Below are 25,573 nucleotides of genomic sequence, written 5' to 3' on the forward strand. Positions count from 1 at the left end.
TTTGCAAACTAATGGGCACAGGTTCACAGGAAATAAATGAAAAAAATAAAGTGAATGAGTTTTGAATGGGTTCAGTTCAGCGCTGAAAGATGATAATGCTACCAATCCTTTATTAACACTAAAGCAGGAATTTAATTTGTTATATGCTAATTAAGTTGAAGGCAATCTTACCTGATCCAAAACAAGATTACATACACATACATGTGTGAGTGAGAGAGAGGGGCTGGGGGAGGGAGACTTGGAAGGATACTAGCCTGGCAGTTTGAAAAAAGAAAAACCTTACAAGATTTCTGTAATACAGATGGTCTGTTGGTCTCAAATCAAGAACAAAGTAAGGCTCAAATCTTCAAAAGTCTCCACTAATTTTGGCTGCCTCATTTTGGGCACCTGACTTGAGCCTGATTTTTTACAGCTGCTGAGTACCTGCAGCTCCCATTGATTTCAACTGGAGGAGGTGGATGGATCCTTAGCACCTAAGAAAATCAGGCAAAAGACTTCCCCTGAACTCCTGGGCTCCTGAAATTAGTGGATTCTCTTGAAAATATTGGGCTTGGAGTCTTGTTAGATTAAAATAACTTTGAGATGGAACTGCAGAAAAAATCAAGTTCTTTTCTGAGTTATGTCAATCAACGTATACTGAGGAAAAAAGGGAGAGGGGCTTCTAGGATCAAATAAAACTGCTATTTGAAAATTTAAAGTAGTGGAGATTTAGCACGGTTTACCTGTTGTGTCTTTAAATCTGTGACTTTAACTATTTTCTTTCATTCTCAGTATTATCTTTCCTTGTTTGTGTGCTGCTTTAAGGACTTGGTACAGGCTCATTGTACTGGGTTTGTAGTGGCAGTCAGCATGAACTAGGCTTTACATAACCTTCAGTCCCATTCTCATACGTAGAGGCCCCAATCTGCACTCACTGAAGTTTATGGGAGTTTGGCAATTTACTTCAATAGGGGAAAAGCCCAGGCCCACAGAAAGGATAAATCCCTATCCAAAATATAGGGGGAAGCCTTTATCCAAAATAACAAAGCTTAAAAATCGTGAAAAGGAGGCATGAATTTTGATTACCAGCCCCTTCTTTGCACATATCTCTATACAGCAGAACCTCAAAGATACGAACACCAGGGTTATGGACTTACCGGTCAACCAGATACCCTGTGAAACAAGAAGTCATCAATCAGGCTACAGTGGAGACAAAAAAACAACAACAACAACCAAAAAAAAAGCAAATACTGTATTACCTCGGGACTCACGGCTTCAGCCATGGGAGGGTTGGGGCTGCAGCCGCAGGGTGTGTGGGGCGGGTCTGGAGTCTGGGGAGGGGAAGAGCTGGGGGCTTCTGACCCTCAGGAACATTGGGGCTCAGAGCTTTAGACTTGGGGGAGCACTGGGGTTTGGGGCTTCAGCCCTGTGACTCTGCTCCTGGCTTCTGCCATGTTGGGGGTGCTGGGGCTCGGGGCTTCAGCCCCATGGATCCATTTCTAGCTTCAGCCCTGCAGGGGAAGCCAGGGTTCGGGGCTTTAGCTATGAGGGGAGCACTGGTTTCAGTCCCAGCACTGCCCCCATAGCTAAAGCCCCGAGCCCTGGTGTCCCCGCCCCCCCCCCCGCAGCTGAAGCTGGGAGTAGAGCTGTGGGGCTGAAACCCTGATGCCCAGTGCCCCTTGCAGGGCAGAAGCCAGGAGTGGAGTCATGGGGTTGAAGCACCAAGCCCCAGCACTCCCCCCAGGTCTAAGGCCCTGAGCTGTGGTGCTCCCAGGGGGCAGAAGTCTTGAGCTCCCCTCTCACCTGCAGCTGCAGCCCGAACTCCCCCATGGCTGAAGTCCGTAATGTCTTGTTCAGAGTTATGGACCATTTCAGAATTACAAACAACCTCTTTTCCCAAGGTGTCTAACTCTGAGATTCTCCTGTATTATCATATGTAAAATCCTCTTAGGGTGTGTCTACACTGCAATTAGACACCTGCGGCTGGCCCATGCCAGCTGACCCAGGCTTGTGGGACTTGGGCTTGTGGGACTGTTTAATTGCAGTATAGACATTTGGGCATGGCTCGGATCCTAGAGCCTGGGCTCCAGCTGTGGGTTTTTAAGTGCAGTGTAGACATATTCTTACGGAGGAAAAGAGCCTACGAAATCCTAGATCAATTCCAGGTGGGAGGAAACCCAAACAAGGCTTCATGGATGCAGGAGGATTTGTGCCATGTGATGTGAAAACTGGTTCTCAAGTCACATTAGCATGGTTGCTGTCCTGTTGTGCTTTTTAAAACACGTTATCCAATAATGAATGATTCCACTTTCTCTGAAACTATTATGCCTATTTCCATTGTCTACACTACACTTCCATTCTATGTCTACACTACTGCCTATGTCAGGAAAACGTATGTTGCTCAGGGGTGTGAATATTCCACTCCCCTGAGCCAGATAGTTACACAGACATAAGTGTTAGAGTGCACAGTGCTATGTTGGTGGCTGAGCTTCTCCCACTGACATAGCTTATGCTGCTCGCAGGGGTTGTTTCTTTATGTTGACAGGAGAGCTCTCTCCTGTCGGTATAGAGCGTCTTCACCACACACACTGCAGTGGCGCAGCTGTATCGGTACAGCTGCGCCGCTGCAGCAATGTACATGTAGACATGGCCTAAGAGGTTGATGTCATCATTTCAGGCTGGATTAAAGCAAACTGATATGAAATACATCCTTTACACCTTGATTAAATCTATATGTTCCTGCAGCAAAATGAACCATTATTACTGTAATAAGTGAATGTGTAATCATTTCTCTAGTAATCTACTTGATGAATAGATTAACTAATTCAATAGAACTTCAGTGTGCAATAATAAAGACATCCAGAAATACTCCTCAAGATATCTGTTTTATTTAAACGTAGCTACTGATATACAATCTTTGTAATATCCATTACTTAACCTTTTCCTATAACCCAAAATTCATTATCAAGACAATCTTCTGCCCCTTAAATTAGTGGAAACCAGAAATTAGTTGTGCTGTATTCATTTGAGTAGCAGAATATCGGCAGAGTTATATACAGAACACTAATGAGAACATGGCAGAAAATACTGAAGAGTTTTGTAGGATTAGAGAAATGCCCACAGATGGCTATGCCATGCCTTTGTATTCCACATGTAGCATTACATTTAAAGGTCACAATTCAGCAAAGCAATTAAGCATCTACTTATATCTAATTGAAATAAATGGAAGTTAAGCATGTATTTAAGTGCTTTGCTGAATTCAGGCTTAAATGTACACAATACTTAGCAACCCTGATAAGGGCACAATTAACTCTTATACAGATGAATGGCATGCCTGCTAACCAAATTCAGCGGTGGGCTCTTGGCCACTAAGAACACTATTGCTTGGCTCGGCAAATATGCAAATGCTAAATAAAATAAATGGCACCTTTTGGTTAAGAACTATAGGACCTAAAGTACTGATGTTCTTATTTCTGATCTCCTTCCAGGCTTTCAAACCCTTGATCATGAAGATCAAATTGCTTTGCTGAAGGGTTCAGCAGTAGAAGCCATGTTCCTTCGTTCAGCTGAGATCTTTAATAGGAAACTTCCTGTAGGACACGCTGACCTTTTAGAAGAAAGAATTCGCAAAAGCGGTAAGTGCTTTATTTAGTGGAAAAAAGACCTGCTTTTATGGGTCAGCATTTGCCCTTGAAATGTTAGTACAGAATGCTTGTAATTGGTAATGAAATAGTTTATCTGAATGCTGTTCTTCTCAGTCAGCCTTGAGTGCAAAGGTCATGAGGTAAATGTTTAATCATAATTTCATTGTAAACATTATGAATTAAGTTATATCAAAGAAACTAATGTATCTCTTCAAGGGTGAGTATAAAAGAACTGTGACAATAAAATGCCATTCTATCGTGTTATTCAAATAAAGTGTCAGTTTATATGCTTGTAAATGTCATTAATGTAACAAAAGAATTATAAGTTTTTATTGCGTATGATTCAGAGGGAGAAGACCCTGCCTCTCTGGGTCAATTGGTAAGAAGGATCGCGAAGAATAAAGGAGCGCCGAACAATGATGGTTGTAATGTATTTTCAGTACACATTCCACTTCATAAGGGCTCTCAAAGGTTTGGTCTGCATGATGGAGTTTTACAGTGTCTGAACACAGTTCTCAACAATTGAGAACAACAACAGCTGAATAGGAACTGAACACAGGTTGTTGTAGACTTGGAAAAGTTCTTTATTGTGTCAGCTCACTGTATTTACATTTCAGTGTATAGTATATAGAACAGTATAAACAAGTCATTGTCTGTATGAAATTTTAGTTTGTACTGACTTTGCTAAAGCTTTTTATGTAGCCTGTTGTAAAACTAGGCAAATACTAGAGAAGTTAATGTACCCCCTGGAAGACCTCTGTGTACCCCCAGGGGTATGCTGATTGAGAACCACTGAGCTGGTGAACAGGAGCAGCTGACGGGAGTTTTGTGAGGGAGTTTAGAGAGGGAGCCTGAGAGTCAGATACACATTATTAACAGTCTCTAAATTTAGGCCAATAAAGACCCCCACCCAAAATAACAACAACAACAACAACAAAAGCTACATGAATAGAAAGAATGCAGACAGAAGTCCAGCAGCAGAGTGGAGGCTATCCAGTTTATTGCACTGACTGCAGAAAGTTGCATCTGAAGAAGTGAGGTTCTTACCCACGAAAGCTTATGCTCCCAGTACTTCTGTTAGTCTCAAAGGTGCCACAGGACCCTCTGTTGCTTTTTACAGATTCAGACTAACACAGCTACCCCTCTGATACTTGAGATGAAAAAGAGTCGTGTTCAATTCCATCATATAATGGTAGACAACTAAAAAGTGACAAATTTTATAAGTGCTTGTATACAAATGCTAGAAGACTAAATACTAAAATTGGGGGAACTTGAATGCCTGGTCATAAATGAGAATATTGATATAATAGGCATCACAGAAACTTGGTGGAACGATGATAATCAATGGGAGATGGTAATTCCAGGGTACAAAATACATAGGAATCACAGAGTAGGTCATGCGGGTGGGGATGTGGCATTATAAAGGAAGCATAGAGTCAAATATAGTAAAAATCTTAAATGAATCAAACTGTACCATAGAATCTCTATGGATAGACATTCCATGCTTGAATAATAAGAATATAGCAGTAGGAATATACTACCAACCACCTGACCAGGATGGTGACAGTGATTGTGAAATGCTCCAGGAGATTAGAGAGGTTATAAACATAGAAAACTCAGTAATAATGGGGGATTTCAACTATCCTCATATTGCCTGGGTACATGTCACTTTGGGATGGGAGGGAGAAATAAAATTTCTAGACACCATAAATGACTGCTTCTTGGAACAGCTAGTCCTGGAACCCACAAGGGGAGAAGCAATTCTTGATTTAGTCCTAAGTGGAGCACAGGATTTGGTCCAAGAGGTGAATATACATGAAATTCTCAGTAATAGTGACCAGGACATAATTAAATTTAACATTCTTGTGGGGGTGGAGGGAGGGAAATACCAAAGAAGCCCACTGCAGTAGCATTTATCTTCAGAAAGGGGAACAACAAAAATATTAGGAAGCTAGTGGAAATTATTAAGTACAGTCACAAATCTGAAATGCCTGCAAGCTGCATAGAAACTTCTTAAAAACACCACAATACAGGCTCAAATTAAATGTATACCCCAAATTAAAAAACATAATAAGAGGACCAAAAAGTGACACTATGGCTAAACAACAAAGTAAAAGAAGTGGTTAGAGGTAAAAAGGCATCATTTGAAAATTGGAAGTCAAATCCTACTGTGTTTCCCACAGAATTTAGGGCTCTCTCCTCCCCCTCCGGGAGCAATGGCCTTCTGTGGGTTAATGGGACCTTTTACCAGTGAAAGAGCCTTTACCACACAATGAATATTCTTAAACATGTACATGTATTTATTAGCAATCAACATTTATATCTTCCCCTAATCTTATTTTCCAAAAAACAAGTCCTCCCTTCAGGTATTAATTAATTATGTCAGGCCAGGCCTTTGCTACTTCACCCTAATTCTTTTTATGTCAGTGTTTGTCTTTGCATTATATTTTTATCTTTCTGTGCTTTCCAACATTTCCAAAACCACAGTGGGGTAATCATTCAAACTACCATTAAAAATAGGCTTATAATACAAACCAGAGGGTGCAAGCTTACCTCCTTTTTATGCTATTAAAACTTCTAAAATATCCCAAATAGAAATTTTCTTGAGGACCCACGACCTCCATATTGCAGGGCAAAATAACCTTCCATTCCCCTCCTGGTTTCACTATATATCGTCATGCCTCCCCCAGACTTCCCTGCCCAGTGATTGGGTTAAAAGTGTGTGTTTGCAGGACTGGGCTTTCACTCTAACCAAAATAAAGCCAAAATAGTAATCATTTTGCAGCTAATTCTGATACTTTTACTCATCTTGAATAGGTCCTTGCTCCAGGAGTAGTCCCAGTGATTTTGAAATTAATCAGATTACTCAGGGACTGAGGTACTACTCTGCATGAGTAGGGAGTATCAGTATCAGGCCCTTGGATATTTGCAATGTATATAGCTTCAGATAATGTAAAGGGTAAAAAGCATCGTTAGTACAATTCTCTCATCAAAAATGTTATAAACATTGGGCTTGAACATACAATTCAACATGCAAATATGCAAAGAATATCTAAGGTTACTTCCTCCGTATTTTGTTGAATTTATACCAGTTAGTTAGAAAGCTGCAAATCTGCAATGTTTGGCTGTACATTTTCTCCACTTTAGAGAGGGACAGTTATTATGAAATGCAAAATGATACTTTTGTCTATCTCACAAATGCACTCTGTTTAGCTCAACAAATATTTCTTTCATATGCCATCTGCCACTGACTTATTACATGATGCTTCTAGAATCTTAAAATATTGTAGGAATTTAATGGAATATGTAGCCCAGATCTCAACAAAATTAACATAATAATATGTAAAGGGATAGAAAAATTACAGACTCTTTTTGGTGTTTTGAAGACTAAGGTATAGACCAGGGGGTCGGGCCGGATCCGGCCCCTCAGGGCTTTAGATCGGTCTGTGGGATTGCCCCCCGTGGCGCTGCGGGCCCCGTGCCGCTCTCAGAAACAGCTGGCACCACTTCCCTGCGGCCCCCGAGCCGGGGGGCAGAGGACTCCGTGCATTGCCCTTGCCTCCAGGCACTGCCCCCCGCAGCTCCCATTGGCTGGGAACGGGGAACCGTGGCCAATGGGAGCTTCGGGGGAGGTACCTGGAGGCACGGCAAGGGCAGCACATGCGGAGTCCTCCACCCACCCCCCCAGGGGCTGCAGCGCTTCCTGGAGCGGCGCGGAGCCGGGGACAGGGCAGGCAGGCAGGGAGCCTGCCCCGGTGCGCGCCGCTGTCACCCCGGAGCCACTTTAGGTAAGCGGCACTGGGCTGGTGCCTGATCCCCTCCTGCACCCCGCCCCACAACTCCCTGCCCTAAGCCCCCTGCCTTCACCTTGCACCCCTCCTGCACCCCTGCCCTGATCCCCCTTGTACACACCGCAACTCTCCTGCACCCCAACACCCTGCCCTGATTCCCTTTGTACACCCAATACCCCTCCTGCACCCCAACCCCTTGCCCTGAGCCCCCTCCCGCAGTCCGCACCCCTCCTCCACCCGTCCTGAACCCCCTCCTGCACTCCGCACCCCTCCTGCACCCCAACCCCCTGCCCTGGCCCTGCATACAATTTCCCCACCCAGATGTGGCCCTCGGCCCAAAAAGTTTGCCCACCCCGGTATAGACATATGAACTGTTGTAGCATGCCTGTAGCATGTTAGTCTACTGGGAACCACAAACTTTAGAGGAAAAATGTTTGTCTGAAAACTCACCACAACACAACATTTTATACTGTTCACATTTTATATTATTTGGGTAGTTTGTTTAAAACGAGTCAATAATTAAAGATAAATAATTCCAAATTGGAAAATAGTCTAGCACACACAAGAAATGAAATCTCACTTTAGTAACTAATCACAGGGTCAAACTTCACAGCTGGATTATTATCTGGGGCCTAAATTTTCAAAAGTGACTAGTGATTTGGGGTGACTCAGTTTTAGGGTGTCCAACTTGTTACACCTTAAAGGGGCCTAATTTTCATAAAGCACTGAGCACCTATCTTCTGAAAATCAAATTTCATTAAGTTGTCTTAAATTGGACACCCCAAAATTAAAGCAATTTTCACTTATCATCTTTGAAAATTTTAGTTAAGGTGTATATGTAAGCATAAGTATTACTAATGCAATTCATTTATATATACAAGTTACTGGGCTCAATACAGGGGTAACTGTGAAATTTAATGGTCTGTGATACACAGGAGGTCAGATTAGATGATCTACTGGTCCCTTCTGGCCTTAACCCCATGAATACGTTCTACTAAAAGTTGCAGCTACCCACTGCCATTATTTCTTGTTACAAAAATGCTAAACAATTCAGGCAAGGAAATAAAAACTATCCTAGGTAGAAGGCAAAATCCAAGAGCAGTAAAAAATATAATGCAGAGGGGAGAACAATGCAAAACAAGCAGCAAACAAACATACAAGACAAAGTTGAATGAAAAGAAAAAACACAAACAGAAAAGAGAACCACTGAGGATACACAAATATAGGTAAGCAAAATTCAAAGCAGGTAAGCATATTATATAAAAGGGTAAGGATGAGAGTAGAGGGAAGCAATAATGTATCAGGAATACTTGGAGCTTCTAGAAAGGCACCAAAGACTGACCCTCTTAAAAAGAAGTTGTATATTGTTGAATTTAGTCCTCAGTCAGAACTTCAATCCATATAAAATAATTTTTAGATGTAGGCGAGTGTCTAAGTGTCAGCTAGGTCCTATTGTCAGGCTTTGATATATGTACCCATGAAAATGGGGAAAAAACTGTCTAAAAGTCACAAGCTGTCCAACGTTTTGTCATCTGTCATGATGTTCCCTTAGAAATGGCTCTCCTCTATTAATATTTATGCTTTTCCCCCTCTACAGTTGTATTGAATTTAAAATTTTTCTGATAAAGAAACCATAGAGATCTGGTGGCGATGACCTTTCAGCATTAGCAGCTTTCATTTGATTCTTAGGCTGATGCAGTATGTTTTTATTTATTAGTGTGACTAATATACTGGGCTAAGTAGCAACACGTCTCACCAACTGCCTTGTTCATGCCCTCAGGGTCTTTTACATAATACAATATAAAAGTTCTTTCTTTAAATGTTGCTGAAACTGAATTCCTCTCCTACACGGTACCGATGAAACCTATTTAACATTAATGAAAGCTTGTGCCTTTTTTTTATGTTAATTGATGCTTCAGAATGCATACCACATTGCAATTAACTGGTTATTTCTGTGAAAGGCTGACATCTCAGTAATATGCCTAGTTTACTTCTGTAATTTTAAAGGTGATTTGCATATTCCACTTATTGATAGTGCAATATTATTAAAACATTTATGAAGTGCAAAATATTTTCTCAATGAGCATGTATACACTGTAACTATGATGACAGTCATTAAGGGTCAGATTCTGATACTTTTACTCTAGTACATTATTCCACAAATAAGCCTTTCGATATCAGCATTAAGGAATAAAATGCTACTTCACATCAGTAAGTGTGGTAGAATCTGGCTCTAATTTTTCAATGAGTAGAAGAATACTTTTCAGTGTGAAATACACTATTGCCCTTTATCACCTGAAACCCATCAACAATGAGATATAGGCAGGAAGGGAAGTAACCACTTTATTCTAAAATATTGGTAAGAGGCTACGTTCTGTACTTGCATGTGAACATATGGTTCCCACTGATTTCAATGAGAGTCTCTCATGTGCACTCAAAGGCAAAATTTGGCTCAGGAATAATGGACAAATAATCACTCCCAGTATTTCCAGCTTTATAAATAACAATAACATAATAATAAATTATTATTTATTAATTACTTGTATTACTGTAGCATCTAGGAATCCTAGCCTTGGACCAGGATTCCATTGTGCGAGATGCTGTCCAGACACAGAACAAGAAGACAGTCCTTGCCCCCAAGCACAGGCACCAACTTTTTTTGGCGCTGGTGGGGGCTCGTGCCCCTATCCCCGGGCCAACTCCACCACTGCTCCAAAGTCCCCGCCCCGATTCCGCCTCTCTCTGCCCCTATTGGATCCCTCCCCAAATCCCCTCCCCCGCCCTGCCTCCTCCCCCAAGCGCGCCACGTTCCTCCTCCTCCCCCCTCCCTTCCAGACTTACCGTGCGAATCAGCTGTTTCGCAGCACCAAGCGCTGGGATGGAGGGGGGAGAAGCAGGACGCAGCGGCACACTCAGCGGAGGAGGCGGAGCGGAGGCGGAGGTGAGCTGGGGCGGGGAGCTGCAGGTGGGTGCAGAGCACCCACCAATTTTTCCCCATGGGTGCTCCAGCCCTGGCACCTATGCCCCCAAGAGCTTACAATCTTAGTATCAGACAAGAGACAACAGATAGGGGAGTGCAAGGAAACAATGCGGCATTACTGATCAGCATGACAGGCAGTACTCTCAACATACAAGCAGCCCACGTGTTGTCAAGATTTTTGTAGGCATCATAATAAAGGAGAGTTTTAAGGAGGGATTTGAAGAGGACTAATGACTTAGCTTTGCAGATGTTTATGGGGAGCTGCTCCCACATGTGAGGGACAGTGTGAGAGAAGTTACATTTTCAAACAAACACCTTTGTACTAAGTGGTCAATAGAGGCTGGTATCTTGGGCCAATCGGAGATGAGAGTTGACTCCTTGCTAGTGAATGTGAGAGGATAGGAAGGGATAGGGCCTTGCAAGTGAAGACAGGTAGCTTATGTTTGATGAGATAGAGAAGGAGGAGCCAGTGGAGGGATCCCCAGAAGGAGTGACATGATCAAAGTGATGGGCTAGGAAAATGATCATTGCAGTAGTATTTTAAATAGACAGAGCTGGCTTTAGGACCTGTGGGGCCCGATTCGAATACCCAGCAGCAGTCTGGGTCTTTGGCGGCACTTCGGCGGCGGGGCGTCCGCTCCGCATCTTCCGCAGCACTGCAGGACCGCCTCCAAAATGCCGCTGAAGACCCGGAGTGGACCCCCCACTGCCGAAGTACCGCCGAAGACCCGGAGCGGAGTGAGTAAAAAAATTAAAAAGGCGCCTAAGGCGCGGGGCCCGATTCCGGGGAATCGGCCTAAAGCCGGCCCTGTAAATAGATATCAGTGGGGCAAGATTGTCTTTGTCAAGGTCAGAGTAAAGGGTGTTGCAGTAATTGAGACACGAGATGAGAGCCGGGATGAGAGCATTAGCTGTGTGGATGGCTAAGAAAAGCTGTATCTGAGAGATGTTTTTCAGCAAGACTTAGATATGACTGGGATGTGAGGACCTAGAAATAGTTCTAAGAAGAAGATAATGCCCAGGTTATAGGCCCGAGTGACGGACAGGATGGTGGTGTTGTCCACAGTGAGACAATTTTTAAAACATGTTCAGAATGGAATTCCTGAAAAAGAAGAAGACAAAAACAAGCAAATAAACACAACCTCTTTAAAACAGGATGATTTAACATCTTCCATAACATTTCACTGCATTGTAATACACACAGCCATGGGTATATACAGCATGGGAAAATTCTGTTCATGAATATTTCAGAGCCATCTGCTACATGAAGTAGCCAGCAGCATATTCCTGCATTATAGCTAGCTAAAGTGTTTAATTCGTATCTATAGAGGCAGGGGAATACAGCATTCTAATTGTAATACGCAGGGAATTTTCTACTAAATTTGCACACTGAGATAGACAGAGAGAACGCAACCGCTTTCCATCTATATAAATACGTTTCCCAAGCTGACTACTACTGTATGTTTATATAAACAGACCAGAGTCACCAAAACTATCTAAGGGAGTTATAAATTATACCTCCTTGCCAGCCAGGCCGTCTTCCCTACCTGCATTCCCCCAAAGGAGCATGTGTGGTGTTTCCAACACCACCTTCCCTCAGGGGTTTCTGCTGAGGTAGTACTGAAAGTGGGATGGGTTGTGAAACAAGTCACAGACCTGGCACATAAAATTTCTAGGAGGCGAGCTGGGTTGCTGAGGGGTGCACATTTTAATTGCTGCCCAGGGAAGCCCCTCTGATTGGGTGCTTTCCCCATTTTCTCATCTCCTGGTGAAGAGTAGCCAATCAGGGCTGCTGCAGGAAGGAGGCAGAGCTCTATTCCCCTCCCCTCAGCAACCTGACACCATTCTCACAGGCGGGTAGGACAGGAGCATCATTTTCTATTTCATAGGGGGGAGAGTTGCTTCCCCCCAACCTTGGTTTTCCCCTCCCCAGACCCGTCCTAGCTCCTTGCCAGTTGCCTCTCCAGGGCTGGGGGCGCTGCTGTGGGGTGGCCTGGACTGGGGCTCCTAATCTGCATGTTGTCGGTGCTGCTCCTTCTGCTCACTGGCTGCACAGGAAGCAGCAGTGGTGGCCTGGGCTGGAGCTGACTGTGCAGAGTGGGCCTGGCCCCAATCCTTGCCCCAGGCTGGCCATCAATGAGATACCCTCCCCAGGCTTGCCATCCCCTACTCCCCGGGATAGGAAGGCCATGACACCACCCTGCCCACATCCAGGATGAGACCGCGCTCCTCTCCCATGAGCAGCTGTGGCCTCAGCAGGAAGGTGGAAGGGGGGATGCTGAAGTGATGCCCCTGGGAGGAGGGAGCTAAGGAGCCCAGCAGCCCATGCCAGCTTGGCTACCACCTTACTCCTGTGAGCAATGGGCTGCTTCCTCTGCCCCCCAATTCCCTCCCTGCAACACCCAGCCTGGGAAGTGGGAAAGAGGACTCTACTGCAGCCCCCTCAGGTCTGCAGTAGGAACAGAGGTGGGGCTGTGGGGACAGAATTGATGGGTGGCAGACTGGGGGACAGGATCGATTTGGGGGTGGGAGCCAGAACTAATTGCTGAGCATGGGGTGGGCAGATGTGGGCGTGATAATACCCTCACTTTTCCAAACCATGTTAAGCTTTGGTCTGCAGTTGTGGTTCCATTTGAGCCACACTGGTGAATGCAGAGGAGATGCACCACTTCTTTCACTGGTCATGACTTCTTCTCAGCTAATGCCTCTCCCTGCTCATCTTCCTAACATGGCAGGTTAAATTCACCTACATACTCTGCAGTAATAGGCAGTCAGTCACCCAAGCTGTTTTTTTCTTTTAATATTTTTCTCACTGTTGTCACAGGCTTCAGAACACAGTTGGCTTGGCAGAACTTAAACAAATATATCTTATTTTAATTCACTTTTCCTCTGCATCTATTTCCAGTGATGGAGGAGAGGTCACGTGTCCACTTTCTGGTGCTGCAACCTCTCTACTAAGTCGACTATGCCCTGCCAGGGTCTACACCACTCACAGCCAGCAGAGACCCTGGGTGTATCTGCCCCAATGATTATAGGGTCTTGTGATGCATTTCACTGTTAACATTCAAATAAAATAAAAGTCAGTGTTTCCAGTGACAGTTTCTGAGTCTGGAAAACAATTTTGACAGACAAGATTCTGTGAAAGATAAGTTATTATTTAGTGAGTAATTAATACATTTTGTTTTCCATAAAACAACAGTTCATTTACTGCTAGGATTAATATCCACTGGCACCTTCACACTTATCCAGATGAAAGATCTTTTCATCCATATTAACAACACAGTCTTAGTCATTGTTAATTAGCACAAAACATTCTCCCTGGTAGAAGTTTTTTTTTTTCTTTTTTAAATCTAGATGTCATAAACACTTCTCTAAAGCTTACCTTCAGGTAGGTCTGTTTAATTTTTATTATTGAAAAGAGGCAAATGAAAATAAACACATACAGAAAATGTAGCTTCAACAACAGTGATAAATACTGACTGGCTACTAGGGAAAGGAATACTCATTTTCTCTGGTTATTTTAACCAACTAACTGCTAAGGGCCTGCAGCTGCAGACCCTATGCAGACCTCATTCACATTGCCTTCAAGGAGTGTTTTGCTAGTCTAAGAATTGCAGGACTAAACCCTTAAAAAGCAAGATAAAAATCATGTATATGAAACCATGGATATTAATGAAGTTGTACAATAGGTAAAGTGGTCTAGACAAATAAAAGTCTCTGCTTTGAAGAGCTTTCATGAAAAGTCCCATTAATGACTTGATGCAACTTCTAGAGAAGTCAGACTGTAAAGCTCTTCAAGGCAGAGATTCTTATTTGTTTAGGACACTTTACTCATATATTGAAGTCAATTAAATGACTCCATAGAAGATAGATCATCCCTTATAGGCCCAGGTCTGTATGATACATGACATTACAAAATGGCAAACAGAGTGGAGCATGTTCTTTGTACCTGGATTGCTTCACAGAACAAATGGGACTAGCAGAAGATTTTTGAAAGAGGGAAGAAAGGGTGGCTGGTGAATATTAATTTGGAAGATGTGCCTACAGGACAATATATAGTACAGATTTCTTCTACGTCTCATTGTACAGATTTTTTATAAACAAAAGTAAGAGCTAGCTTATTTTTTCTGTTCTCAGTGAGGCCAGAAAGACTTTTAAAAATCAAATAAAAAAATTAGAATAAAACTACAAACACAATATGACTTGGCTTCACTTCTAAACTGCAAACTGCAGCAATGACATTTGAGAAGGACCCCAAACTCCCCCTAGTTACTATCCAAAAGCCACCTTTAATCTGCTTCATAAGCACTTGAAGGGAGATGAGACCACCTCTACCTATTTCATAATAGCAATTAAAAAAAACCAAACCAATCAGGCATTTTAAACATTTCTCTCTGTTTTTTTTTTTCCTGATGGGGGTTTATTAAATCCAAACTGAAATATTTTCAGTCCTATAAGAAAACAGCTCCCTCTTGTGATGAAACAGCAGTTAGTGCATGATGAAATAGTGCAGAAGAGGTCTGTAGAAAGATGAATAGAACAAAACCAGAAAAGCCTCTTCTACTGGGGCTTATCATTTTACACTTTTTAGCTAACAGTAGTCTCTTGCTTCATTTGACTATTGAAACATTTCAAAAATCTATTCTTTTTGGTATCAACATAAGCATACTCTCTAATATTATAACACCCCTCTTCATTCTTTCCTCCCTTTCCTGCTTATTATTATTTTTACTTATTATTTGTATCACAATGGTGCTGAAGTCAGGGCCTCATTGTGCTAGGCACTGTACAGGCATATATGACTTGTCTACACTTAAAACGCTACAGCGACACAGCTAGGGTGACTAGATGTCCTGATTTTATAGGGACAGTCCTGATATTTGGGGCTTTTTCTTATATAGGCTCCTATTACCCCCCACCCCCGTCCTGTTTTTTCAAAATTGCTATCTGGTCACCCTAGACACAGCATAGACATTACCTACACCAATGAGAGAGATTCTCCTATCAGCGTAGGTAATCCACCTCTCTGACAGATAATAGGTCAGTGGAAGAATTCTTCCATTGACCTAGCACTGTCTACATATGGAATTAGGTCAGTTTAACAATGCCGCTCAGGGGTGTGGATTTTTTCACACCTCTGACTGACATAGTTAAATCTGTCTAATTTTGTAGTACAGATGAAACTCTAGGCTATGTCTACACTACAGCTTATGTCGGCATAATTTATGTTGCTCAGGGAGGTGAATAAACCATGCAGACATCTACCCCAGAATGAGAGGAGTGTAAAATGCTATCACATCAGAATGGTGGTGTTCTGTACCCACTTTGCACTGTTAGAAATGAGTACACAATGTGGTAGACAATAGAGAGATGGGCCCAGGAGTGCACAGCACAGCCCCTGAGATGAGGAAAGGGGTGGGCAAAGGTGGCTTTTGGGCTCACATAGATCTGCGTTATTACATCTATGGCTGGTCTCCTGCTGCTCTAAGTCATGCCCAAACTGTCAGTGGGCAGATAAGGCAGCCATGGATCAGAGAAGGTGCAAGGAAACCCCAGCCATTTCCCCCTATGTAGGAGCCACTGGGGAATCTCTCTACCATGGGATGATCTTTCCATGGCCACCTATGCCTGCTTTAGATCCAGATTCCACTGCTGGCATGGTGCAGAGTGACTACACCCTTCCCCAGAATTGGGACCTCTGATTGTTGTCATTTTTACTTCGCTTTGGGTGCACTGTGTATCAGAGAGGCTGAAGAGAACAGTGCAGAAACTCATCACTACCAATGCCAACTATTCAAAGCTCAAGTCAGCACCCCAAAAAATGTGACTGGCTGAAAAATCATGAGATTTTAGAATAAAATACATTTGGGACTCCTTTTGTTTGCCTTCTAGCTTTTGAGACGTTGGGATACCCTCTGGTCATGTTTTCAAGCTTTTCTCCCCAACCATAAGGGCATAAACTTTTTGAAAAAACAAAAGCTGGGATTCTCATATAATCACTTGACTGCAGAGGCTGAAGTACCAAATGTCATGAGACAATCAGGAGAGGTGGCAACAATGGAAATTGGGGGAGAGGAATGAGTCAGGAGTGGGAAGAGACAGTCTTGCTAGGATTCTCCCTTCCCTCTCCAATTTTCCATGTTTTCAATCAAGAAGATGATGGTAATCCAATGGCACAACAAATCTGGACATGTTTTGTTTGCTCCCAGACCTTCATGGGGTCATTTCTGAGCCATTCGCTTCCAATGGGGAGTTTTTTCTGTCAAACTCCAATGCTAAATTGTACAGATCTTTTACATTTTTCAGTTTTCATATGAGCTTTGGCATTTAATTTTGTCATATTTAATCATAGTGGTACTTTTAAAAAGCATTCTCTTTCTAAAGGAATAGATGGACCTGAAAGCTTAGCGAAAACAGCTGTTCAACATTTTAAATAGCTAACTCTGATAATTATGAGAAAAATTACAGTGGAAAATTAGAGGCTCTGGCTGTAGTTCATTGTTTTTGAAGCCCCAAGAGCGCAATTAACTCACATATGACAAGCGGACGCTCATCATACATTTCTGCTTAATTGATTCTGACCCTTCTCAAAAGGGCCTGTCTGTGAAAACTTGTGATAAGAGCTTCAGTATTGCAGTTTGTAACCTGAAATTAACACAAGTGGTTAATGTTATATGTTTAATTCCAGTGTGCACCATGGGTTAGATTTACTCTCCAAAGAGTGTGTTCTTTATTGCTAGTTTATTTCAAACAGTAGAAATGTTTATTCCTATAGCAGCAGAAAGTGACTAATCATAGTTTAGTCAAGTGACCTCTCAATTTTTCTATTTTGCTTCCTGTGGATATGCAGCCACTGAGTTTCACTTTGAGTTTTCGGGTCTGAACAAGCTCCAAACCTCAAAGCAAAATGTGACTAAAACTACAAAGTTTAGCTTCCTTTTTGTGTAAATCATGCAAAACCACAGTGGTTTCCACCCAAAACCTTAACTTTTAGCCAAGATTAGCTCAAAACTCAGAAATGCATTTCCTCCTAGTGGTTGGGATAATTAAATAACAAGTCACAATGTTTTCACTTATGGAAATAGAATAGGATCCCTTCCTTCAAACCTATGGGGTTAACTGCCCTGGCATTGCTGCTGCAGAACCACTGGTGTGGTATTCTAAACACACCCCAGAAGCCCACCATCAGACAGCGTCAGACAGCTGTATTAAGTCATCTTGCAACAGCCCTATTTGAATATGGAAGTTATAATGCACCCTGCTCCCCTATAAAAAAGGCATGAATTCATTGGGCCTGATTCTCAAGTACACTAAGGCACAGTGTAAAGGAGACAAAGTGGGTGTGAATGTAATTTAAGGTCAGAGTGCTGTAAAGGGGCCTGAACATAAATAAGAATCAAGCCCATGGTCACTAGACCTGAGAGTCCTATACAAACATACCATACTTGCTCTAAAAGAAAAGGCAGGAATTGAGCATGGGATTCCTTTTTTTCTGGGAGAACACCAGTCTCTTAGATTAATGGATCAGCTGAGCGTGGCACAGTCACAGGTTCTAAGCGGGTTGGGAAGCTAGTAGCAGCTACATACACTTCTTTCCCTACTGATTGTCTAAGATGCTCCTGTTTGGTTTGGCCCAAATAATTATCAGAGAGCCAGAAAGTGTCATTGTTCCTTGGTCCAAATACCTTACAGATGCAAGTGTCACATAGCATAATGCTCTTGGCTCTGACCCCAAGGGTGATATAATAATAATATATGGAGATATACCTATCTCATAGAACTGGAGGGGACCCTGAAAGGTCATTGAAGCCCCCTGCCTTCACTAGCAGGACTAAATACTGATTTTGCCCCAGATCCCTAAGCGGTCCCCTCAAAGATTGAACTCAAAACCCTGGGTTTAGCAGGCCAATGCTCAGATCACTGAGCTATCTCTCCCCCATTAAGGTATGTCTACACTGCAATAAAACACCACAGCTGGCCCATGTCAGCTGACTCAGCCTCACAATTTTGGGCTGTTGGGTATAAAATTGCAGTGTAGATCAGGGGTTGGCAACCTTTCAGAAGTGGTGTGCCAACTCGTCATTTATTCACTCTAATTTAAGGTTTTGCGTGCCAGTAATACATTTTAACATTTTTAGAAGGTCTCTCTCTATAATATATAACTAAACTATTATTGTATGTAAAGTAAATAAGGTTTTTAACATGTTTAAGAAGCTTCATTTAAAATTAAATTAAAATGCAGATCTTATCAGTTTAGTGTGATCCTTGCCCTTACTTTTCCTTACTGAGTTTTCCAATGTCTGGCACATATTTGGATAGTTTAAACTGCACACAGGCTTCTGAGTGATCAGTTGTTAACTGACTCTGAGAGGGACAGAGGACAGATTTCATGTGTGAAAATACCTGTTCACACAGGTATGTAAATCCAAATGCTGAAAGCATTGCAAATGCAATTTTCTTCAAACAGTTAAATTTCACTGGCAGGGATGTCCAGCAGGTCAGAATAGAGGCCCCATGATCTCTCTCAGTAGCTTTAAGTGCACTCTGCAGATCTCCAAACTTTGATATCCACAATTCTGAGCTTTTTAACTGAATGAGCTGCATTTCAAAATCTTCATCCACTTAAATACAAACAAATCCAAGTCGTTTTCATTGAACTTTTCAGGTTTAATTAGAAAAGAAAGCATTCGGCCAAATTGCTGGAAATCTTGAAATCTGTCAGAAAATCCTGATTCCAGTTCTTGCATGTACATTCCAATCTCATCAACACTGACAGTGCAAAATGTGCCGATAGCTCTTTTATGTGTTGGCAGTAGCAGAAAGTCGAAGTTCGAATATCCCAAGAAAAAACTGCTAGTTTTACAACGAATGCCTTCCAGGCTTCATAAAGATTCAGAATCGTTTGCCCTGCACCCTGGAGACGGAGGTTGAGTTCGTTTAGGTGATGTCAGTTAGAAACATGAGCTTACACAGCCATTTGTCATCATCCAGTTCGGGGTAGTTTTGTCCTTTTTCCGACAAAAAGGCCTTGATTGCATCAAAACAGTTTACAAAATGCACCAAAACCTTGCCATGACTTAGCCACCAAATGTTCCTGTGAAGTGAAATGAACGGACATCTAACTTTGCTTTCTTAGGAGCTGACATTTTGTCAAATGTACCCCTCAACTCACTGTGGGGGGGGGAATTGCAACAGACGGCATGCACAACGTCAAACGCAATGTGCTGTTCCACGTGACGTGATAGTGATGTAGGCAAAAATTCAGGACTTAAAAATATCCCAGTACAGTGGCACTGGAACAATTTTTAAGGTGGGGGTGCTGAGCTGCACCCCCTCTTGCCCCTGTCTGCACCCCTCACTGCCCCAGGCTGGGGCCAGTGGGCCACAGCTGGGGGCGGCTGCAGAGCCCCAGGCTGGTGGCCGGGACCCCTGGATGGCAGCAGAGCACCCGGGACTGGTGACCGGAACCCGGGGCCGGCAGCAGGCTGAGCGGGGGCTGGTAGACAGGACCCTGGATGGCAGGGGGCCAGCGGTAGGACCCCAGGCCAGCAGCAGAGCCTCCAGGACCAATGGCCGGGACTTGGGCAGTGTGAGTGCCGCTCAAAATCATCTCACGTGCTGCCTTTGGCACGCATTGCCATAGGTTGCTGACCCCTGGTGTAGGTGTTCAAGCTCGGGCTGAAACCTGGGTTCTGGGACCCTCCCTTGTTGTGGGGTCCTAGAGGCAGGAGGCCAGCCTGAATGTTTACATTGTAATTAAACAGCCCCTTAGCCTGAGCCCTGTGAGTATAAGTCATCTGACACAGGCCAGCTGTGGGGGTTTAATTGCAATGTAGACATACCCTGAGAGGTTTTTCTGGGACTGCTGCAAATGCAGGGGCTAAGGGATTACTTGGAAAGCTGCATGTATTGGATGCAGAAAGCAACTAGAAAGCAAGCCAGCAGACAGACAGATGCAATCATTAATGTGGCCCTAAGAGAGAGAGACAGAGATTTTGTGGGCACAGGACTCGCTGGAACGGCAGGCTTGGAAACCATGAGCAAAGAAACTGCCTCCTGTTGTTTGTTCCTACTGTGTTCACAGAAACAGGACTTTATGTACATTCTTTGGGAGTCAACAGGATTTCACTAAAGAAATACTGACTGTCACCAATTTCTCCTTTAATGGAAACAACCTAGCAAAGGCCCAAATATTTGGCTAACTGCTTAGGCTTAGAGGGTCACAGATAAAACTATTTATTTTTAGTATATTTTTAAAAAGTCTTTCATTATATCACTGAATTTTTTAACAGGTATCGCTGATGATTACATAACCCCCATGTTTGGTTTTTATAAAAGCGTTGGAGAACTGAAGATGACAGAAGAAGAGTATGCTCTGCTTACAGCAATAGTTATCCTAACTCCAGGTAATTTCTATTTCTAAATTAAATATTTGACAACAATTTTTACATACAGGAAATCATAAAAATGACTTGCCTATAGCAGCTGAATAAAAATTAAGATATTGTTGCTTATCAGAAAGGGCTTTTCTTTTTGCTTGTATGGAAAATTCCCAAGTGTTGATGATATACAGTAGCAAATATGTCCTAACATTCCATTGCGATTTCAGTGGAACAACAGAACTTTGAAAGGAAGCTGCCACATCATGTATACTGTGCTAAAGAACCAGCAGCAAGGGATTAAGTCTTGAAGAAAAAACTCTGGCTGGCATATCATAACTACATGGTAGAACACCTGTAGGCAGAAGCAGGGGGAGGGGAAATAGCAGTTTTTTATGTTGTAAGCCCCATCAGGACCAGGATTTTCTCTTTTCTGTGTTTATATAGCACCAGTGCAATGGTGCCCCAATCCCAATTGAGGCCTTTCAGTCCTACCACAATATATTTACTATTATTACTACTAGTTCCTATTCCAGCTTTCACCAAAACATACAAAGAAGCTTTATGGCACCAAAGGCCTTCTATCACAGGAGTGAAACAGGAGAATTCTGGGACAAGGCTTAGAGGTCATAAAATGGCTGGAATATGGACCAATTGCTTATTCACATAACTTGGCAGTCACTCCCATTCCAACATGCAATATGGCAAAAAACAAGCTCTAAGTACACTTCTTATTGGTGCCCACGGATCAGCGGGTATAATAAGCCAGGAGAGGTTAAGCCTCCCTTGGCACAGCCGCCACTGACCCAGATGCCTGGGCCAGGGTGGCCCCGCCTCTTTCCCTCCCTGCTGGGAATGGGCTTCCATAGGAAGTTTTTGCTTATTTATTATGTGCCATGCAGGTTCACAGAACCATAGAATCATAGAATATCAGGGTTGGAAGGGACCTCAGGAGGTCATCTAGTCCAATCCCCTGCTCCCGGGTGGCTGAGGAGGCGGTATCTGCTACTCAGCTTTCCCGGTCCCTTGGACTCCCCAGGGAGCATAAGAACGTAACATAAGAATGGCCATACTGGGTCAGACCAAAGGTCGATCCAGCCCAGTATCCTATCTACCGACAGTGACCAATGCCAGGTGCCCCAGAGTGAAAGAACCTAACAGGTAATGATCAAGTGATCTCTCTCCTGCCATCCATCCCCACCCTCTGACAAACGAGGCTAGGGACACCATTCCTCACCCATCCTGCCTAATAGCCATTAATGGACTTAACCTCCATGAGATTACTGATGAATTGGAAGCTGAGTAGCAGATACCGCCTCTTTAGCCGCCCGGGAACCTGCATGGTACATATAAAAGCTCGGCGTTCTCTGTCTGGCTGCTCCTCTCCAGCACTCTCCACCCCCTTCTCTGGAGGTCCCACTGCCACTTGCCGGTTCCTCCCCACTCAGCCCCCTCCCTGCTTGCCTGCCGCCGCTCACCGGCCCCTCCTCCCAGAGAGGAGGGACACGGCAAGCAGCAGTGGGCCAAGCAGGGAGGGGAGAGGAGGAGGGACGCATACAGTGAGTGGGAGGGGGCTGAGCAGAGGAGTGGGGGAGGAGGGACCAGCGAGCAGTGGCTGGGGAGGCCAAGCAGGGAAGAGGGGGGAAGGAGAGGAGGGTCACACGTGGCGAGCAGGAAGAGGGCTGAGCGAGGGAGAGAGGAGGAGGGAGCGGCGGGGAGGCGAGTGGGGAGGAGGGACTGGCGAGCGGCAGTGGGGGGGCGGCAAGCATCGGGGAGGAGCAGGGAAGGAGAGGAGGGATGTCCATGATGAGTGGGGAGGGGACCCAGCTGGGGACGGGGCAGGGCCTGGGGCAGAGTGGGGGACGGGCCTGCGGGTGGAAAAGGTGGGATGGGGAGCTAGCCTCCCTGAGAGGAAGCTTCAACCGCCGCCCATGGTGGTGCCAGGAGATGGCCTGGAAAAGAGTCTTTCCCTGTTCTCTCTCCCCCTCCCCCCAAATTAGATGAAAAAGGGAAAAAAATGAAAACCAATAAATGTTGACCAAAAGCTTTCAGCTGAAAACCAAAAATCTTGATTTGTAAATGCTACCAGGTTGCTGCATGCAAAATGTAGTTTGGATGATTCATGCCTTCATTCTCTTCTATGGGCCAGTCTCCCTGGCTGGCCTACATCTCTCATGATACATGACTTCTTCCCCTCTTGATGAGTCATCACAATGCATCATGAGAGTTCCTGGTTATAGTGCATCATAGGAGATGTAGTCAGGTGGGGAGCCCAGCCCATAGAGGAGAATGGGGGTACAAGGCACCTGAATTACAATGCCTCAGAGGTATGGTGAAGACGTTTTCTAATAAAAAGCTTTTAGTGTTTGAAGTTAAAATGATCCATAGACAGCAGAAACTTTTCACAAAAAAGATTATTTAGTTAAAAATCCAATTTTAGCTAGAAAAACAGTTTTGATGGGAAAATGTTGACCACCCTTGCTTAGAGCTTTGTGCCGGTCTTCTGTCCAGGGATGTATTTCATACTAAATGAGTAAAGATGAAGGATCAGCTTTGTTTTATTATTTCATTTGTGTGTGTATTTTCCTGTAATCAAAAGAAGCAAACTAAAAAGAGGCCAAGTTATTGTCCCCAGAAGACCAAGCACTGGCATGAGACGTTTCTGCCTGAAAATTAGGTTTTTTGCTAGTTATGATTGGTTGCAAGAAGGGAGTATGTATTAAAAAAAGCAGTCTCAACCATAATTGCAACAGTAGGGCTTGTCTACATAGTGCATTAATGTGCACCAGCTGGGGTGTAAATTCTAATGCACAACGCAACACTGATGAACTTTAGGATCCACAGGGACGATTTGTTCACGGCACACTGGTGCATACTAGAATTCACACCCCCTCTGATGAGCACTAATGCATCATGTAGACAAGTCCTGAGACTCTTATGCTTCCTCTTGCCTTGAAACATTCTTTTTGGCAGGTTTGACTGTTGCTCTATGCTAGGGTGAAAAGGTTTAATATTACTGTACATACTCTAGACTGCAGTCCATCCATTTCTCATAAGCGATTCAGAGAAGTGTTTGCAATCTACAAAAATGCATATTTACTCATTATTTTTTCCTTATTCTTTTCAAAACAAACCAGATCGACAATACATAAAGGATAGAGAGTCTGTGGAAAGACTTCAAGAACCACTGCTTGAAGTTCTACAAAAACTCTGCAAGCTTTACCACACTGATAACCCTCAACATTTTGCATGTCTTCTGGGCCGTCTTACAGAATTACGGACATTTAACCATCATCATGCAGAGATGCTGATGTCATGGAGAGTGAATGATCATAAATTTACCCCTCTTCTCTGTGAAATCTGGGATGTTCAGTGATAAATATTTTTAAAGGACCAAATAGCATTTATTTTCATAGAACTACTCAACAGTTATTTCTTTAACTTTTCTTTATTTCTTTTTTACAGAAAACACACAAAGGATTTCATACAGAAACTTTGTTCATTATGTACTGAATGTTATGTAACTATCAGCCTTTCACATGTGAATATAGAACAACTTTCCCTGTATTTATACTTTCAGATCAAAGAGATAATCTTCAGCATCACTGAGATATCCTATTAGTTCCTTTTGAAATGAATGATTATATTTTTCAGTTATTTCTTTTAAAATGGGTGATGCAGGTTTTCATAATATTTGTTCATCACAGTACTATTATGCTTGACCTTTTGTATTAAAGGACATTGTTCAAATATTTACTGTAATAAACCAATGGAAATTATTTATGCCACAACATACTTTTATCTTTTAAAAATGTGTATTTTGTGGAATTCCACCATAGACTATCCTATTTTACAACAGGTTACATAACAGAAATAGCTATCCATGATCAGCAGCTCTGAGCTAAATCTCACTATTGATGTCTTAAAAGCAGGTATCATTCTTAAAACTAATACAATAAATGTAGCACTAATTTTATGGGGACTCTGTAAAGGGACACTGTCAATCTGAAAATCACAATCCTCTCTAATGTTACAAGTAAAACCCAAGAGTAGTATAGCAAAGGTTACATGGAAAATAAGTATGTTTACTTTGTGGATCTGATGGCACTTTCTGCCCCGTAACTTCCACTATTTTCACTGTTTTGTCAGTTAACCAGTTTCACCTCCTATTTCTGCAGGTCTCCTTCACAGCAAACAGGGGAAAGAAAACCTTTTTTAAAATATGAAAATGCAATTAGAAAACCATAAAAATTGCCAAGATGGGGCTATGGGGTAGTGTAATAGAAACTAATTTTAATTTTTTTAACTGAGTAGATTTAAAATTGTTCATGTCACTTTAAATAGTTTAGGCCTCAAATTTAGGCCCTGATCCTGCAATGTGGTATTTATGGGATGATTCCTGTGCTCATGCAGAGCCTTGTTAATATCAATAGGGCTCCATGCAGGCAGAGGGTATCATGTTGCAGGATCTAGACCTCACATTGTTGGGTACATAATTGTTATAAAATCTAACATAAATTAGATTTATGGGGGTGCAGGCTCTGGGTGGGGCCAAGGATGAGAGGCATGGGATGCAGGAAGGGGCTCTGGTTTGGAGGGGGGTTCAGGGCTGGGGCACAGGGTTGGGGCACGGGCTTACCTCGGGCAGCTCCCGGTCAGTGGCGCAGCAGGGGTGCTAAGGTAGGGTTCCTGCCTGTCTTGGCACCGCGGACCGCACTGCGCCCCAGAAGCGGCCAGCAGCAGATCCGACTCCTAGGCGGAGCCACGCAAGCGGCTCTGCACAGCTCTCGCTCACAGGCA

The 25,573-nt window shown here is 43.3% G+C and overlaps 1 protein-coding gene across 5 annotated transcripts in view; it reads left to right on the plus strand.

Annotated features, from left to right (window-relative positions):
• Positions 1-24,561, plus strand: part of NR1H4 (nuclear receptor subfamily 1 group H member 4) — a 71,841-nt gene extending 47,280 nt beyond the window's left edge. For 4 of the 5 annotated variants that reach the window (XM_034773654.1, XM_034773662.1, XM_034773638.1 and 1 more), the window contains exons 8-10: positions 3,468-3,614; positions 20,687-20,800; positions 23,911-24,561. In XM_034773654.1, the coding sequence (XP_034629545.1) occupies positions 3,468-3,614; positions 20,687-20,800; positions 23,911-24,149 (500 nt within the window). In that variant the 3' untranslated portion in view covers positions 24,150-24,561. Of the gene's footprint in view, positions 1-3,467; positions 3,615-19,207; positions 19,336-20,686; positions 20,801-23,910 lie in introns of all 5 variants that reach the window. The other variant, XR_004646131.1, reaches the window with a different exon arrangement.
• Positions 24,562-25,573: the final 1,012 nt, after the last annotated feature.

The sequence above is a fragment of the Trachemys scripta genome, chromosome 1, assembly GCF_013100865.1.
Source record: "Trachemys scripta elegans isolate TJP31775 chromosome 1, CAS_Tse_1.0, whole genome shotgun sequence".
Lineage (NCBI taxonomy): Eukaryota > Metazoa > Chordata > Testudines > Emydidae > Trachemys > Trachemys scripta.